The sequence below is a fragment of the Mobula hypostoma genome, chromosome 11 (assembly GCF_963921235.1).
Source record: "Mobula hypostoma chromosome 11, sMobHyp1.1, whole genome shotgun sequence".
Taxonomy (NCBI): domain Eukaryota; kingdom Metazoa; phylum Chordata; class Chondrichthyes; order Myliobatiformes; family Myliobatidae; genus Mobula; species Mobula hypostoma.
Genome location: NC_086107.1, coordinates 106,658,944 through 106,676,480, shown reverse-complemented (window position 1 = coordinate 106,676,480; position 17,537 = coordinate 106,658,944). Strand labels below are relative to the sequence as shown.

Below are 17,537 nucleotides of genomic sequence, written 5' to 3'. Positions count from 1 at the left end.
ACGCGGCCAACTTAATCAGACCCCACCCACCCCAGGCGTTTTCTGCTCCCCCTCAAAAATGACAGCCAAGTCTGAAAGTGCACACCACCAGGCTCGAGGACAGCTTCTATCCGGCTGTCGTAAGATGATCCCTACTGTAGTATATGGACTCTTGACCTTTCTATCTACCTTGTCATGGCCTTGCACATTGCCTGTATGCACTCCATTTTCCCTTTGGCTGTAATGATTCCGGGATTGAAGGGCTTATCATATGAGGAGTGTTTTATGGCTCTGGGCCTGCACTCACTGGAGTTCAGAAGAATGAAGGAAATTCCATTCAAACCCATCGGGTGTTGAAAGGCCTCAGTGGGGTGGATTTTGAGAGGATGTTTCCTATGGTGGGGGAGACAAAGACCAGAGGACACAACCTCAGAATAGATGGATCTCCATTTAGAATGGAGGTGAGGAGGAATTTTAGCCGAGAATGTGGTGAATCTGTGGAATTTGTTGCCACAGGTGGCTGTGGAGGCCAAGTCAATGGGTATATTTAAAGCAGAAGTTGATTAGTCAAGGCATGAAGGGTTATGGGGAGAGGGCAGCAGATTGGGGCTGAGGGGAAAATGGATCAGCCATGAGGAAATAACGGAGCAGACCTGATGGGCCAAATGGCCTAATTCTGCTCCTATGTCTTATGGTCTTGTGGCAAACTGTTCCTCCATCTGTTTTTGTTTTCCCTAATACTACCACAGTGCAGTGATGTGACAAAATAACCTGTATGGAAGACATCAAAACAAAGTTTTTCAAGATGCTTCGGTGCATGTTTACTTTTATATATCACCACAATAGGTTTCAGCAGACGCAATCTCAATAGCTCTTCACATGGCCTTAGATCATCTAAACAATACTGTGGGGGGGGGGATCCAGGAGTGCCCCTATTAACTGTTTGAAGAGAGACAGAGAGAGACATTTATCATTGATGGTTTATTTGGAAAGGAGAGAGAGACGAAGATTAATGGTTGGACTGTCACTTTAAGGCATTGGAAGTAACTTCGGATTTTTACTGAGTTGGGTTTGGAGCCAGCACCAAGCAGCTCGAAAGTTGCTATGATGACTGAAGGCAGATTGTTGACGTTACTTTCAAGGACTTGTTGCCTGCTTGCATTTCCTTTGCAGACAAAGGAAGGAGGGACTCTTTGAATGGCAGGTGATGCTCAGCCTGGTGAAATAAATGGGAGGTCAGATGATACAGACCTCAGGACACATGATCTGGACACTGAATGAGCATTGCTGTGCCCGCAGAGAAAGTGGGTTTTGGAGGATCGATCAGGCGGATCGATCCAAATTGCTATTCCATCGGTGGAGAAGGGGTTGCCTGGTGGGGAGTTGTCTATGTGTCCACCCTCGCCTGGGTGATAGTAAAGGATTTCGGAGGATGACGAGAAGATTGACGGCATCAGCTCACCTGAAGACTCAACTCACTCTCTCTCTCTCTCTCTCTCTCTCTCTCTCTCTCTCTCTCTCTCTCTCTCTGTCCCCCTCTCTCTCTCTCCATCACTACTCAACTAAATACCACGAACTGAACTGAACTGAACTTTACTCAACATCGTAAGACTGTACCTTTTTACCCCTAGACTTAAAGAAGCTTGGTTTTTCATACATATATATTCCACACTTACTTTATATATAATCATTGTTAATCTGTGTGATTTATCTACATTTATATTACTGTGTTGTGTAGTTACTAATAAATATTAGTAGTTTATAGCAAAACGAGTCTCCAAAGTGATTTCTATTTCTACTGGTTTCTTTATCCCCGTCACGGGGTACATGACAATACAAACACCTATGTCAGGATGCTGTTTGTTGACTATAGCTCAGCGTTTAACAAGATCATTCCCACTTCAATAAGCTACAGAACCTGTGTATCTCCCTCTGTAATTGGATCCTCGACTTCCTAACCGTAAAACCACAATCTATGCGGACTGGTGATAATATCTCTCCCTCGCTGACGATCAACACCGGCGCACCTCAGGGATGTGTGGCTCGAGTGCCGTCTGTAAATTTGCTGATGATGCAACCACTGTTGGCAGAGTCTCCGATGGAGATGAAAGGGCGTACAGGAGCAAGATATACCAGTTAGTTGAGTGGTGTTGCAGCAATAACCTTACACTCAGCGTCAGTAAGACCTGCGGACTTCAGCAGACTTCAGAAAGAGTAAGACAAACCAGTCCTCATAGAGGTATTAGAAGTGGAGAGAGGGAGCAATATTATGTTCCTGGGTGTCAAGTTCTCTGAGGATCTAACCTGGTCCCAACATAACGATGCAGCTATAAAGAAGGCAAGACGGCGGCCATATTTCATTAGGAATTTGAGGAGGTCTGGTTTGTCACCTGAGACACTCGAAAAATTCTACAGATGTACTGCAGACAGCATTCTGACTGGCTGCATCACTGTCTGGTATGGGGGGAGGGCTGGGTTGCTACCGCACTGGATCGAAAGAAGCGAAAGAAAGTTGTAAAATTAAGTCAGCTCCATCTCGGGTGCTAGCCTCTGCGGTATCGAAGACATCTTCAGGGAGCGGTGCCTCGGAAAAGCAGCATCCATCATTAAGGACCCCCACCAACCAGGTCAAGCCCTCTTCTCAATGTTACCATCAGGAAGGAGGTACGGGAGTCTGAAGGCACACACTCAGTGATTCAGGAACAGCTTCTTCCCCTCTGCCATCCGATTCCTAAATGGACATTGAACCCATGAGCACTACCTCACTTTTTTAAAAAATAGTTTCTGTTTTTTGCACTATTTTTAATTTAACTATTTAATATACACATATATACTTACTGTAACTGACTTACTTATTTTTCCTCTCTATTATGGCGTGTTGCATTGTACTGCTGCCACAAAACAACGAAGTTCACAACATATGCCGGTGATATCAAATCTGATTCGGGGCAGGTGGGGCTTGTCAGCCTTGGACAGCAGCCCGCCTAGGAGAAGGAAAACTCTGATTTTAAACCTCCACTGCCTTGTGGCCATACCCACCCATGGGAAAGGCTTTGGGAGTAAACCCCGAGGAAGAAATCCAGAGCCGGGGTCCCTAAGGCAGTTTGATGGTGTTTACAACTTCACTCTGGCAACCTCTGCGACGACACTGGTGACAAGCTGTATTGGCACTTGCCCTTCCCTTGGACTACATCAGTCACGTGGAAAGGGGGAGCCCACTACATGGGCACAGCCAGTTCTTCAAATCTTCCCGCTCAGGCTTGCGCCCTGGAGAGGACACAGTCCGCCAGAGGCGCAAACCCATGATCCCCCGGGATCGACGGCCGCCCACTACTAAACCCGATTCTGGTTCTGTCTATTTATTATTTATTTTACATTATTCAGGCATACAACACGGTAAAGGGCCTTTCTTGCTCGACGAGCCTGTGCCGCTAAATTGAGCCCATGTGACCAATTAACCTACTACCCCGTAAGTCTCTGGAATGTGGGAGGAAACCGGAGCACCTGGAGGAAAGCCATACTGTCACGGGGAGAACGTACAGATTCTTTATAGACGGGGGCGCGACTGGATCGCTGGTGCTGTAATATCGTCATGGTAACTGCTAAACTAACATGCCACTTCAATGATGTACCAATTCAACACTTTGACAGCTCTCAGTTCCCGGACTCAGATGCTAGAAACCTTGAGCCGCACACACAAAACACTGTCCCAAAATGTCGACTGTTTAGCTCCCTCCATAGATGGCTGCCTGACCTGCTGAGCTCCCCCAGCACTTTGTCGTGTTCGGTTCCCTGGACCGGATCGCCTCAGTTTCAATACGGACGCCCAGGCCCTGTTCATTTCTCCTCAATCATCAGGAAGGCCTCAGGGCTCTCCCTTACTTTCTGGAAAACAGTCCCGACCAGTTCCCCACCGCCACCCCTACCCTCCTGTGCCCGGCAGAACTGGTGCTTAACCCTTCAACAACTTCCCTTTCCAATCCTCCCGCTTTCTCCAAACCAGAGGTGTACTCACAGGCAACCTCGAGGCCCAGTTATGCTTGCCGTTTCGTTGGCAATGTAGAGCAGTCCTCGTCCCAAACCTACCCCAGCACCACATCCCCGCTTTTTCTCCATTTCGTTGACGACTGCATTGGTGCTGCATTCTGCACCCATGCAGAGCTCGTCAATTTCAGCCGCTTCATTATGCAAGCAATAAACGCAAGCAAGTAGCGTTCTGAACTGATGTCCACAAACAGGTTTCATCCACAGACCTTTAGTTCAATGCCGAGCTGAACAGACCTTCCTTCGCCTTAGGCCCTGACACCCTGATCTTTTCAAACTAACCTAGCGCCTAAATCGTCCAAGTATTGGGTTCAGTCGCTTCGTCAAACTCTGGAGAGCCCCACCTCCTCGATTTGGCCTGTACCCAACATTTCCAATTCAGCCCAGTGCTTAAAACGATCGCTGTCGGCTCAGTCCGACCACATCGAATTACCCCCAAGTCCATAGGGCCAGGAGAATGGGGATAACCTCCTAATTCTTCATCATTAGGCCCAGCTGGTCCATAGCCGCAATCAATGCCACTGCCTCAAGGCTTCCAGAACCAAGGGTTCGATCCTGACCTCGGGTACTGTCTGTATGAAGTTTTCACGTTCTCTCTCTAATGGCACAGGTTTCCCCAGGTGCTCCAATTTCCTCTCGGGTATGTGCGGCTTCGTGGATTAATGGATTCCTCTTGTGAGGACAGAAGGGAGGCGGGTGGGGTTGTGATGGAGATTGGAGATACAAAAGAAGTACTGTATAATGGAGAATGGATGGGGTTGCTCTGAGAGCCATCATTAGAAGAAGGTTATTTATTGATAAGATAAGGCATTTCTCTGAGAGAACACATGAACAGACCCTTCAGCTCACAGTGTTGTACCAAACCGTTTCAATGCCAAACTAAACTAGTCCTTTCTGCCTGCCCAAGTCCATATCCCTCCATTTTCTGCATATTAATATGCCCATTTAAAGGCTCAAAGGTTCATTTTATTATCAAAGTATTACGCAGAATACAACTCTGAGATTCGCCTTCTCCAGATAGCCATAAAATACAGAAAAACCACAGAAGTTGTTGAAAGAAAGACATTAATCTTCCCCCCTGCCCGAAGGAAAAAGAAACAAAACTCATGAACTCTAAGCCCTCCCGGATACAGGAGCCTGAAGGTACACCCTTCACGATTTAGAAACAGTTTCTTCCCCTCTTGCATCAGATTTCTGAAGGAATATTGAACCCATGAACACTATCTCACGGACGAGAGAAAACCTGCTGATGCTGGAGATCCCAGCAATGCACACAAGATGCTGGAGGAACTCAGAAGACCAGGCAGCATCTATGGAAAAGAGTAAGTAGTCGACGTTTCAGGCCGAGACCCTTCATCAGGACTCCTTATATTCCGCTTGGGTAGCCTCCAACCTGATGGCATGAAGATCGATTTCTCAAACTTCTGGTAATGCGCCCCCCGCCCCCCGCTTCACCATTCCCATTTCCCACTCTCACCTTATCTCCTTATCTGTCCATCACCTCCCTCTGGTGCTCCTCCCCCTTTTCTTCCAGTGCCTTCTGTCCTCTCCTGTCAGATTCCCCATTTCCAGCCCTCTATCTCTTTCACCAATCAACTACCCAGCTCTTCACTTCACCCCTCCCCCCGTTCCCGTTTCACCTTTCACCTTGTGGTTCTTCCTCCCCTCCCCCTACTTTCTTACTCTGACTCCTCATCTTTTTTCCACACCCGATGAAGGGTCTCGGCCCGAAACGTCGACTGTTTACTCTTTTCCACAGATGCTGCCTGGCCTGCTGAGTTCCTCTGGCATTTTCTGTGTTACACCACCTCCCTGCTTTTTTCCCCTCTTCTTACAGTGCTTAGTTAGTTTAACTTTTTAAACATATATGGGAGGGAATGTCGACTCAGACCATGAGAGGCCTGCGTCGGGCACTTTCATGCCGTACAAGGCGCAGATTGGAAGTCTGTGTGGGGCGCCATTCCTCGCACAGACTAGAGCAATGTGTGGTTAAGTGCCTTGCTCAAGGGTACAAACACGCTGTCACAGCTGAGGCTCGAACTAGCGACCTTCAGATCACCAGACGAACGCCTTAACCACTTGGCCACATGCCCAACTCTATATATATATATACTTACTTTAATTTAGAGCTTTTATTTTTATGTATTGCAATGTACTGCTGCTATATAACAGCAGCTTTCGCAACATTTGCCAGTAAACCTGATTTTGATTCTGAATTGAGGGCTCGAGGGAACAGACACAGAAAAGGAGTTGGATGCATGGGATAGATGTTGAGTAGTGGAGCAGGCTTGATCGGCTTACCGTTCTTGCTATTTTCTTCTTTATGCGTTGTTGTTCTCACGCCTTGGGCGGCATTTCTGCTGTTTCCTCAGCATTTTGTCTGTTTTTTTCAGGAGGCCGAGTCCGACGCTCCCAGCACGAATGGAAAGCGTGTGAGGGGTTGGCCAGATTCGAACACGGGACTATTTGCCTCAAAGTCCAGTGCTGATGCCTCATCACCACCGGCCGACTTCTTTACCAGCTGCCTGACCTGAGGCCCAGGCCTTTGAAAGTAGGTGTGACCCAAACCTGACAAGTCGAAATAGTCAGGGGTGACCTGAGCCTCTGACTTCAGGGAAATTCTCAAGAAATTGTTATCTCAATTCCACAGACAAAACAAATTCCAAGAGGCTGAGGATCAATCAGGATGTATCAGTGCAGAAAGTTTAAGATCTCACCTGACAGAAATCACGAGAGCACTGGCTGCCATGGCGATTTTAGTCGGTACTTGCATAGGTATGTAAACATACTTGTGATTTGTATAAAGTTTCAACAGCAAGTATTTATATATCTAGAGAAAACAGACCATTTCATTTAGCACAAGGAAATGCTCTATATATTAATTCTGGACACCTTTTTTTCTTAATCCTGTTTATTCTTAGGATGTAGCATGATGGGGAGTTTTATTACCCAGGCCCTGGTAACCCTGAGAAGCTGTCAGGCTACATTCATAAACTCGCTTTGCTGTAACTGGGGTTCACTGGGCCAGTGCACAGTAACAAGTCATAGATTGGCCGAGAAGATGTTAAAATGACACATTTCCTTCCCGAAAGAGCCAGTTTATGAAACTCCTACAAGATTCCTGGCAACTAAATTATTTCGAATGCAAAACAAGTTCACAAACTGGTTTGGTGGGATTTTTTATATATATATATATATATATATATATATCAGTTTCACTGGATTATTCTGCGGAACTCTGTTACTCCAAACCAGAAATCTACACCACACCAACTACGAACCACTGTGGGAGATCTGAAAACGTTGAATTAGGTTTTAAAAAAAAAGTTGGGAATGAAGCTTCTATTAAAGGTGGAGACAGACATACAAACAAGTATGGATGATGGAGGGAGGCCTGAGATTTAGGCCTTGAGGCAGAAGCTGTGCCTTGTAATTGTGCAGGAGGTTGCAAGGTCTTGCTGAACTTTCAAAACTGTGATAAAGAACTTGTGAAACCACTGTAAGCACAACATAATGAAAATGAAACCTCAGTGCCTTAAGAAACCTAATCAGTTACAGCATGACCATGACATCCCACACAGGAAGATGGCTTTGTGTTGGAAAGATGGCTTTGCATCGGGAAGCTGCCTTATCGTAGGCGAGATCACAAACTTCCTTGCGTTTCCAGTCTACTCTCAGCAGTGGTTCAGCCTTAACTCAGAATTGGAAGAGAACAGATTCAAAAATATGTAAAAACCAGGCTGATTCATCCCAGTGTTATTAGTGATGGAGTGCAAAATGGTTGGAGGGACAGTACCGAGGGAGCGTCGCACTGCCAGAGGGACGGTACCGAGGGAGGGTTGCACTGTCGGAGGGACGGTACCAAGGGAGGGTCACACTGTCAGAGGGACAGTACTGAGGGAGTGTCACACTGTCAGAGGGACAGTACTGAGGGAGCGTCGCACTGTCAGAGGGACAGTACTGAGGGAGCGTCACACTGTCAGAGGGATAGTACTGAGGGAGTGTCACACTGTCAGAGGGACAGTACTGAGGGAGCGTCACACTGTCAGAGGGACAGTACTGAGGGAGTGTTGCACTGTCAGAGGGACAGTACTGAGGGAGGGTCACACTGTCAGAGGGACGGTACTGAGGGAGTGTCGCACTGTCAGAGGGACGGTACTGAGGGAGTGTCGCACTGTCAGAGGGACGGTACTGAGGGAGCGTCACACTGTCAGAGGGACGGTACTGAGGGAGCGTCTCACTGTCAGAGGGACAGTACTGAGGGAGTGTCTCACTGTCAGAGGGACAGTACTGAGGGAGTGTCACACTGTCAGAGGGACAGTACTGAGGGAGCGTCACACTGTCAGAGGGACGGTACTGAGGGAGTGTCTCACTGTCAGAGGGACAGTACTGAGGGAGCGTCACACTGTCAGAGGGACGGTACCGAGGGAGCGCTGCACTGTCAGGGGGACAGTACTGGGGGAGTGTCACACTGTCGGAGGGACAGTACTGAGGGAGCGCTGCACTGTCGGGGGGTGGTAATAAGGGAATGCTGCACTGCGAGGTGACAGAGAGAACATCACACTTGGAAGCCCCACCTTCCAGACAGGACACTAAATCAAAGCCCCTGTGGGTGGATGTAAAGATGTCTGGGTCACCCATTGAATGAGGAGCTGACCACCTTTAGGCCAAAGCTGACTGCCCAACCCCACCAGATACCACGCGGACATCATCATCATGTGGTTATCGTGGGTCTTCCTTCACAGCTCCCAATTACAAGTGGACTTCAACAAGAGCTCTTGACTGTCAGAGATCAGCCCAAGGCACTACTAAATGCAAGTTCCTCTGGAGGGAGCCCCTCGTTCCTCACTCACCTTGCTCGACTCTTGGATCATCTTCCGCACAATTTCCTTGATGAAAGGCTCATTGTTCTTGGGGGGATGCATGTAGACGGTGGCCCTAGTGATCCCTCGATAGGCCACATACTCTGTCCAGCCCAAGTCCAGCTCGGGAATGGGAATGTCACTCTTTTCTGGCCAGTAGGTGAGGGAGCCTTCACCCTCTGCTCCCTTACCTTGTGGAGAGTCTGTTTTGTCCACGTCATACTTTTCCCAATGCTTGGAAATTTTCTTTACTTCCTTAGAAGATAAAAAGTCCTTCATGCCTTGTTTCTTGATAATTTTGCCGAAATCTGCTGCCTTGGATTCCAGCAGTTCCCCCAAAGCCAGGCGCTGTGATTCACAGTAAAAGAATTGTGGATTCTTGTCATTAATGCTAACATTAACATGATTATCATCCAAACAAATCAACTGGGAGTCAGCCATATCGCCTGCTGCCTCTCTCTGGCTCTCTCTCTCTCTCCCTCTCTCTCTCTCTTTCTCTCTCTCTCTCTCTCTCTCTCAGCTTCTCACCTTGCTGACGTGAGAAAACAGGTTTGGCAAAAAAAACTTCAGAACTTCCTCCTGATGCTAGGTGACAAGCCCTGCAGCCAATCAGCAGGTGCGGATGGTCGGAGCGGCCAATCACGTTGTCCTGTAGGCAGGGTCTTTTTCCAGGTGTGTTGTAGTTCAAGAATGAAACCAAACTTCTGACGTAAAATATGGCAGATGCAGGGAACCTGAAATAAAGGGTCACATCAGCAAATGCTGGAAATTCTCAACAGGACAGGCAGCAGAGAGGGAGCAAAAGTGTGGAAGGTTGTTGCCTTGATGGATAAACTCTTCCTTCTTTCTTCTTAATTACTGTCTGACCCATAGATTATTTAGAGTATTTACTGTTTTCATCCCCAAAACCTTGACCTTTGGATATAAATTTCCTTGGGGGATAGACAAGTCTTAACAAATAACCAAGCTTTTCCTGTTGATTCAGACCAAACTCACCACCCTTTTTCTTTTAGTGGCATATATTTATTTCACTCACTGAGATGGCTGACTAAGCAATTGATTAAACTATTAAAATCTTGTCAATTAAAAATATAAACAGGAACTATCATGAACATTTAGCAGGTTGTCAGCACCAGGTCATATATACTGTAACAGTGGCTACAAAGTTGTTCACCTCTTGTACCCAATAAAGTGGCCACTGAGTGTATGTTCATCGTCTCCTGCAGCTGTAGCCCGTCCACTCCAAGGTTCGATGTGTTGTGTGTTCAGAGATGCTCTTTTACACACCGCTGTTTAGTTGCATGGTTATTTGAGTCACATTCCTATCATCTTTAACCAGTCTGGCCATTCTCCTTGGACCTCTCACATTAATAAGTTTCCCTGTTTGTGTTAGTTTGTTTTCTTCATTGCATTTTCGCGCACAGAACTGCCGCTCACTGGATGTTTTTTCCTTTTTCGCACAACTCTCTGTAAGCTCTAGAGACGGCTGTGTGTGGAAATCCCAGCAGATCAACAGTTTCTGAGATGCTCAGACCACCCCATCTGGCACCAACAACCACTTCACGACCAAAGTCACTTAGATCCCTTTTAGTGTGAACAACAACTGAACCTCTTGACCATGTCTGCATGCTTCTATGCATTGAGTTGCTGCCACATGATTGGCTGAAAAGATAATGGCATTAATGAGCAGGTGTACCAAATAAAATGGACATTGTGTCTATACATTTATAACGGCGACGAAAAAAGCAAATATTGCATTCCATTCCACTACTCTGTACTTCCCTGCATCCCGGCATCTAATTCTCTCTCACACATCCCCGTTGTCACCCCTTTCGATTCTTTCTGTCATTAACCTATGCAGTGACCTGTTAACCTTCAGGTCGGAGATACGGAAGCCTGGAGACACACACTCAGCAACTCAAGAACAGCTTCTTCCCCTCTGCCATCCGATTCCTGAATGGACTTTGAAGCTTTGGACACTACCTCACTTTTTAAAATATACAGTGTTTCTGTTTTTTTGCATATTTTTAAATAATCTATTCAATATACATAATTTAATTGTTTATTTATTATTATGTTTTATTTTATTTATTATTTTTTCTCTCTCTGCTAGATTATGTATTGCATTGAACTGCTCCTGCTAAGTTAACAAATTTCATATCATATGCCAGTGATAATAACCCTGATTCTGATTCTAACCTTCCAGCACATCCTTGTGATATGGAAGGAAAGCCGATCACCCACGCAATCACAGAAAGTGTTTAAATGCTCTGCACAGATGTACAGATTCACAAGGGGTGCAGGTAAGATGAATGCATGCAGTCTTTTTTTTATCAAAATAAACTTAATTCATAATTTAAAAAAAACATTTACGAGAATAAACCTTGCAATGCTTTTTCATTCACAGTGTTTTTCCCAGGGAAAAGGAATCAAAAACTAGAGGGCATACATTTAAGAATGCAATTTAGAAGGGACACGATCGGCAGCTTCTTCACACAGAGGGTGGTGCTTAGATGGAACGAGCTGCCAGAGGAAGTGAGTGAGGCCGGTACAAGGCAATAACAACATTCAAAGGACACCTGAAGAGGTAGATGGATGGAAAAGATTTTCAAGATTAAAATTTCTTTATCATGTATACATCAGAACATGCTGTTTAATGCGTTATTTGTGCTAACAACCAACACACCCAAGTGCGTGCTGGAGGCAGGTCACGGGTGTCGTCATGCATTTCACCACCAACGCAGCATGCCCAAAATCCTTGGCGGATCAACAAAGGAACAGAACAACAACAGCAAAGCAAGTCCCCGTTCCTCCCTCCAATCTGTGCACGTACACTGTCCTCCGACCCCAAACAAACAAGCATCAATCAAACAATATAATGCACAAGATTACTCAGATATTATAAAATATCAAATTACACAACAGCATCAGCTTCTGGACTTCTGCTTTGACATTCGGGCCTCGATCCACAGCACTGAGCCCAGGACTGAACACTAGGCCTCGATCTCCAAAGTCTCCACTGGCAGGGCTCCGTATATTAGGCCTCGATCTCGGAAGTCTCCATTGGCAGGGCTCCGTACACTAGGCCTCGAACTCCGGCCTCACCATTTTGCGAACCCAGAAGTCATGAGACCTCATTCCTCCTGCCCGCTTGGAAAAAAGGTTTAGAGGGCTATGCGCCAAACGTGGGTAAGTAGGTCTTGCTTAGATGGGCACTTTCGTCGGCCTGAATGTGTTAGGCCGAAGAGCCTGTTTTCATATTCTGTATCTCTGTGGCTCAGGATTGAATCCAGATCCCTGGAGGTTTAAACAGCCATTTTCAGTTAATGGCTGGCTTGAGTTGTTCTCCGATCTTGGCAATCTACTTACAATTCACCATACGAGGAGACATCATCAGTGTGCTGTAACTGTGGTGTGTCTTCCACCTGCTTGGCCTGTATATACTTATCAATCAGCTGATTGGTCGTTGGTACAGAAGCTTGATTGTGATGTGGGGAGGAAATCTCGTCGCTGATCCTATTTAAGAGCTAATGTGGGCAAAATTCCAGAGCACATTGCATGAAGTTCGCCGGGCAACTAAGCAGTGATGAGATCTCCTCTCTGCATCACCGATGACCAATCAGCCGATCGATAAGTATATAAAGGCCATGCTTTTGGAGGACACACCACAATCAACAGCGTACTGCCACATCCTCACATGGTGATGAAACGTCTGCAAACAAATTGCCAAGATCGAAGAGCAGCTCAGCCCAACCATCAGCCACCCAAACTACACTTTTCTGGTGAGAGCAACTCCCTCTCCTTAACCACCAGAAACAGTCACTCCCCAAAGCAGGTATGAACTGTATATCAGAGACACGAGGGACTGCAGGTGCTGGAATCTGAAGCAACGGGGAAGAAGCTGGAGTGATTCAGTAGGTCGAGCAGCGTCTGTGGGGGAAGAGCAATTGTTGAAACCCTGCAAGTATAGGGAGGAGGAGATGGTGGCATGACGCAGCGCGCGTGGCCACTTTGGCGGTGATGTCTGTTATTTGTCAAGTAGGGGACCGTGCACAATTCTGATTTGATGGAGACAGACGTCAGAGTACGGAGGAACATCTGGAGAAACTTCTGAAATGCCCACTTCGCTGCCGCTGTTACTATGTGGTCCAGAATCTCCAGAGGAGAAGGCCCCGAATCCTCGGCTTTGTTTGTTTTGGCGGCCAGGTGAGGTTGAAGGTGCTCGGCAGAGGATGGCGCTCAGGAGGCTGTATCGGAGGGGCTGGACGGAGGATCGAAGTTTTCGGATGGACAGACCCAGTGTCGGCCGTGGTCGGGTGCTTCCAATGCATCGGCAGTTGTCGGTGCCTGGAGGTTTATGGCAGGGAGTTTCTCCCTTTGTGCCTGCTGTCGAGGGCTCGGGAGTCGATCGACTCGGGACTTTGAGACTATTTTTTACCGTGCCCATGGTCTGTTCTTTATCAAATTATGGTATTGTTTTGCACTGCTGTAACTATATGTTATAATTATGTGGTTCTGTCAGTGTTAGTCTTTGGTTTGTCCTGTTTTTCTGTGATATCACTCTGGAGGAACATTGTATCATTTCTTAATGCATGCATGCATTTCTAAATGACAATAAACGAGGACTGAGTGTTCTCATAATCTAAAGTATACACTCAGTGGCCACTTTATTAGGGACACCTCTACACCTGCTTGTTAATGCAAATCCTTAAAAGCAGGCGGGCAATGTCAAGAGGTTCTGTTGTTCAAACCAAACATCTGTAAGAAGAAATGCAACCTAAGTGACTTTGACTATGGAACGATTGTTGGTGCCAGATGGGGTGGTTTGAGTATTTCAGAAACTGCTGATTTCCTGAGATTTTCACACACAACGGTCTCTAGAGTTTACAGAGAATGGTGTGAAAAACAAACAACATCCGGTGTCCGGCAGTCCTGTGGGCAAAATCACCTTGTTAATGAAAGAGGTCAGAGGAGAATGGCCAGACTGGTTCAAGCTGACAGGAAGGTGACAGTAACTCAAATAACCACCGGTTACAACTGTGGTGTGCAGAAGAGCATCTCTGAATGCACAACAAATGGAACCTTGAAATGGACAGGCTACAGCAGCAGCAGGCCACTCCCCTGTGGCCATTTTGTTAGGTTCACTCCTGTACCTAATGAAGTGGTCACTGAGTGTAGGGTTTCAACCTGGACTGTTGACCACTGCTTTTCCCCCATAGTAACGCCAGTTGACTGCTGAGTAACGCCAGTTGACTGCTGAGTAACGCCAGTTGACTGCTGCTTTGTCTGCAGAGTATTATTGATTTCCTTTCAAGCAGAGCTTGATGTGGATCAGTGGGAACACTGTGGGACACTGCGCTTGGTGTCTTCGTCAGATAGTCACGGCCTTTTATAATGGTGCAGATGTTACTGTGAGTCACTGTGGAGTGACAGTTTTCACCAGAGGCTGCGTGTGTAGAGTCGCCTTCAGGGAAGTGCATTAATCATCCACAATCTCAGGGGAATTTTTTATTTGTCTCAACAACAGCACTTAAGTTTACACTGGAAAGTCCTGAGGCTGGAATGATGAAACACTTGTTAAAGTATTAATCCTCAGTACAGATGGACGCTTAGCTTTTAGTGCAAGTGGGTCGGAATGGATAATGTGGGCCGAAGGGCCTGTTTATATGCCACACAAGCACATAGAGCAGGTGATCAAAAGGTTTTTGGAACGTCTTAAAGGAGCAAGGAGAGAGATGGTGAGTAGTTGGAAGGGAGTTCTAGGGCCAAGTGTCTTTGGATTCTGCTTTCCTCCCACATTCCAAAAGACATACGGGTTAGGGTCAGTAAGTTACAGGCATGATATGTTGGTGCCTGAAACATGGTGAAACTGCTGGCTGCCCCCAGTACATCCACAGGTTCTGTTGGTTGTTGACACAAACGGTGCATTTCGCTGTATCTTTCAATGTTTCCAAGTACACATGACTAAGAATTTTTTTCTTTATATTAGTTTTAAGCTTGGTTCAGATCAGTCATGTTCGGATCGAACTAATTTGTCCACATTGAGTCAATTTTAGGTTGGCATATTGGGTCTGTTTTGGATTCACCACATTGGATTCATGTTTGGATTGCCATATTGGTTAGATTTGGATTGGCATATTGGTTAGATTTGGATTGGCATATTGGTTAGCAAGTAAAGGAAACGAATTGTAGCAGCAGAGATATGGTTTTTGAGGAGGATGCAAAGAATATCATGGACGAAACGAATATCTAATGAGGATGTCATGAACAGAGCAAACACAACAAGAAAAATAATGTATGAGATCATGAAAAGGCAATGTAACTTCATTGGACATGTGATTAGGAAAGAGGAGTTAGAATGCACGGTAATTATGAGAAATATTGAAGGGAAGAAAGCAAGAGGAAGACAAAGACAAATGATGATGGAGACAGCAGCCAGAGAACTGGAAATGAATACTAATGAATTGATCCACTTGACCAGAAACAGGAGTGTGTGGGCCATGGCAGTCAAAGCTCAAACTGGGCATGGCACCTGATGATGATGATGATGATGATGATGATATTGGTGAGGTTTGGATTGGCATATTGGTCAGGGTTGGATTGTCCACATTGGGTCAGGTTCAGATTGGTCATTTTGGGTCAAGTTTGATTTGGCATATTGGGTCAAATTTGGACTGTCCACTTTGGATCAAGTATGAATTGTCCACATTGGGTCAGGTGTTGGTTATCCACATTGGGTCAGGTTTGGATTAACCATCTGTCGCTAATGAAAGAAGATAATATAAGTTTGTAACCCAATGAGCCTTTGAGCCAAGTTAAAAGGATGTTTAAAATTCAAGCACGTTGCTGATTCTGTGGTTACGCAGAGGCCGGAATGGAGAATGTGTGAATTTCCCCTTAACAGGAAAACTGATATCCTCATTGTTCTTGAAACCTGTTTTTTTTATTTTTAGACTTCTTGTAAACAATTCAGATTCTCCGACTATTGCACTGTGGTCATTTTCCTTGAGTCATAGAACACTACAGCATGTAAACAGGCCCTTTGGCCCATCTAGTCCATACCAAAATATTATTTCAATCAACCTGCACCTGGACCATAGCTCCGTACCCCTGCACTTCACGTTTCTATACAAATTCCTCTTAAAAGCTAAAATCAATACTGACATCTACCCATGACCTATTATTCACTTGCAGATCGCAGTCAGTTCAGATTGACAACATCTCCCCCACAATCTCCATTAGCACAGGTGCGTCACGGGACCGTGTGCTTAGCCCCCTGCTCTACTCACTTGACGCTTATGACTGTGTGGCTAAGCTCAGCTCCAAAGCCATATTCAAGTTCGTTGATGACACCATTGTTATTGGCCAAATAGAAGGTGGTCATGAATCAGCATATATGAGGGAGATTGAACATAGAATGTATAGAACATAGAATAGTAGAGCACAGTACAGGCCCTTCGGCCCATATTGTTGTGCTGACCCTCAAACCCTGCCTCCCATATAACCCCCCACCTTAAATTCCTCCATATACCTGTCTAGTAGTCTCTTAAATTTCACAAGTCTATCTGCCTCCACCACTGACTCAGGCAGTGCATTCCACGCACCAACCACTCTCTGAGTAAAAAACCTTCCTCTAATATCCCCCTTGAACTTCCCACCCCTTACCTTAAAGCCATGTCCTCTTGTATTGAGCAGTGGTGCCCTGGGGAAGAGGTGCTGGCTGTCCACTCTATCTATTCCTCTTAATATCTTGTACACCTCTATCATGTCTCCTCTCATCCTCCTTCTCTCCAGAGAGTAAAGCCCTAGCTCCCTTAATCTCTGATCATAATGCATACTCTCTAAACCAGGCAGCATCCTGGTAAATCTCCTCTGTACCCTTTCCAATGGGTCAAAAGTATCGAAAATCTGTCTGAGTGGCGCCACAACAACAACCTCTCACTCAATGCCAGCAAGACCAAGGAGCTGATTATTGAATTCAGAAGGAGGAAACTGTGTATTCATGAGGCAACCCTCATTAGGGGACCAAAGGAGGAGAAGGTCAGCAACTTTAAATTCCTTGGTGTTGTCATTTCAGAGGACCTGTCCTGGGTCCAGCACTCCAGTGCTCATAACTTCCTCATAAATTTGCGAAGATTTGGCATGATAGTGAATACTTTGACAAACTTCTATAGATGTGCAAACACGAGGAATTCTGCAGATGCTGGAAAGTTGCTGGTGAACGCAGCAGGCCAGGCAGCATCTCTAGGAAGAGGTACAGTCGACGTTTCAGGCCGAGACCCTTCGTCAGGACTAACTGAAAGAAGAGCTAGTAAGAGATTTGGCCTCCCCCTCCCACTTTCAAACCTCTTACTAGCTCTTCTTTCAGTTAGTCCTGACGAAGGGTCTCAGCCTGAAATGTCGACTGTACCTCTTCCTAGAGATGCTGCCTGGCCTGCTGCGTTCACCAGCAACTTTGATGTGTGTTGCTTCTATAGATGTGTGGTGGAGAATATACTAACTGGTTGCATCACAGCCTGGTATGAAAACACCAATACCCTTGAATGTAAAAGCCTACATAAAGTAATGGATACGGCCCAGCCCTTCACGGGTAAAACCCTTCCCTCCATTGAGCACATCTACATGGTGCGCTGTCACAGGGAAGCAGCGTCC

The 17,537-nt window shown here is 46.1% G+C and overlaps 1 protein-coding gene and 1 long non-coding RNA gene across 3 annotated transcripts in view; one reads left to right on the top strand and one right to left on the bottom strand.

Annotated features, from left to right (window-relative positions):
• The window catches only part of LOC134354077 (protein FAM83F-like), a 35,814-nt gene extending 26,413 nt beyond the window's left edge, over nucleotides 1-9,401 (bottom strand). Inside the window, exon 1 of the mRNA XM_063062823.1 lies at nucleotides 8,877-9,401. Within this exon, the coding sequence (XP_062918893.1) occupies nucleotides 8,877-9,326 (450 nt within the window). The 5' untranslated portion in view covers nucleotides 9,327-9,401. The remainder of the gene's footprint in view (nucleotides 1-8,876) is intronic.
• LOC134354079 (uncharacterized) overlaps nucleotides 1-11,895 on the top strand; it is a 38,406-nt gene extending 26,511 nt beyond the window's left edge. Inside the window, exons 2-5 of one of the 2 annotated variants that reach the window (XR_010019719.1) lie at nucleotides 6,417-6,574; nucleotides 6,674-6,798; nucleotides 11,092-11,188; nucleotides 11,293-11,895. This is a non-coding gene — a long non-coding RNA (uncharacterized LOC134354079). Of the gene's footprint in view, nucleotides 1-6,416; nucleotides 6,799-11,091; nucleotides 11,189-11,292 lie in introns of both variants that reach the window. The other variant, XR_010019718.1, reaches the window with a different exon arrangement.
• Nucleotides 11,896-17,537: the final 5,642 nt, after the last annotated feature.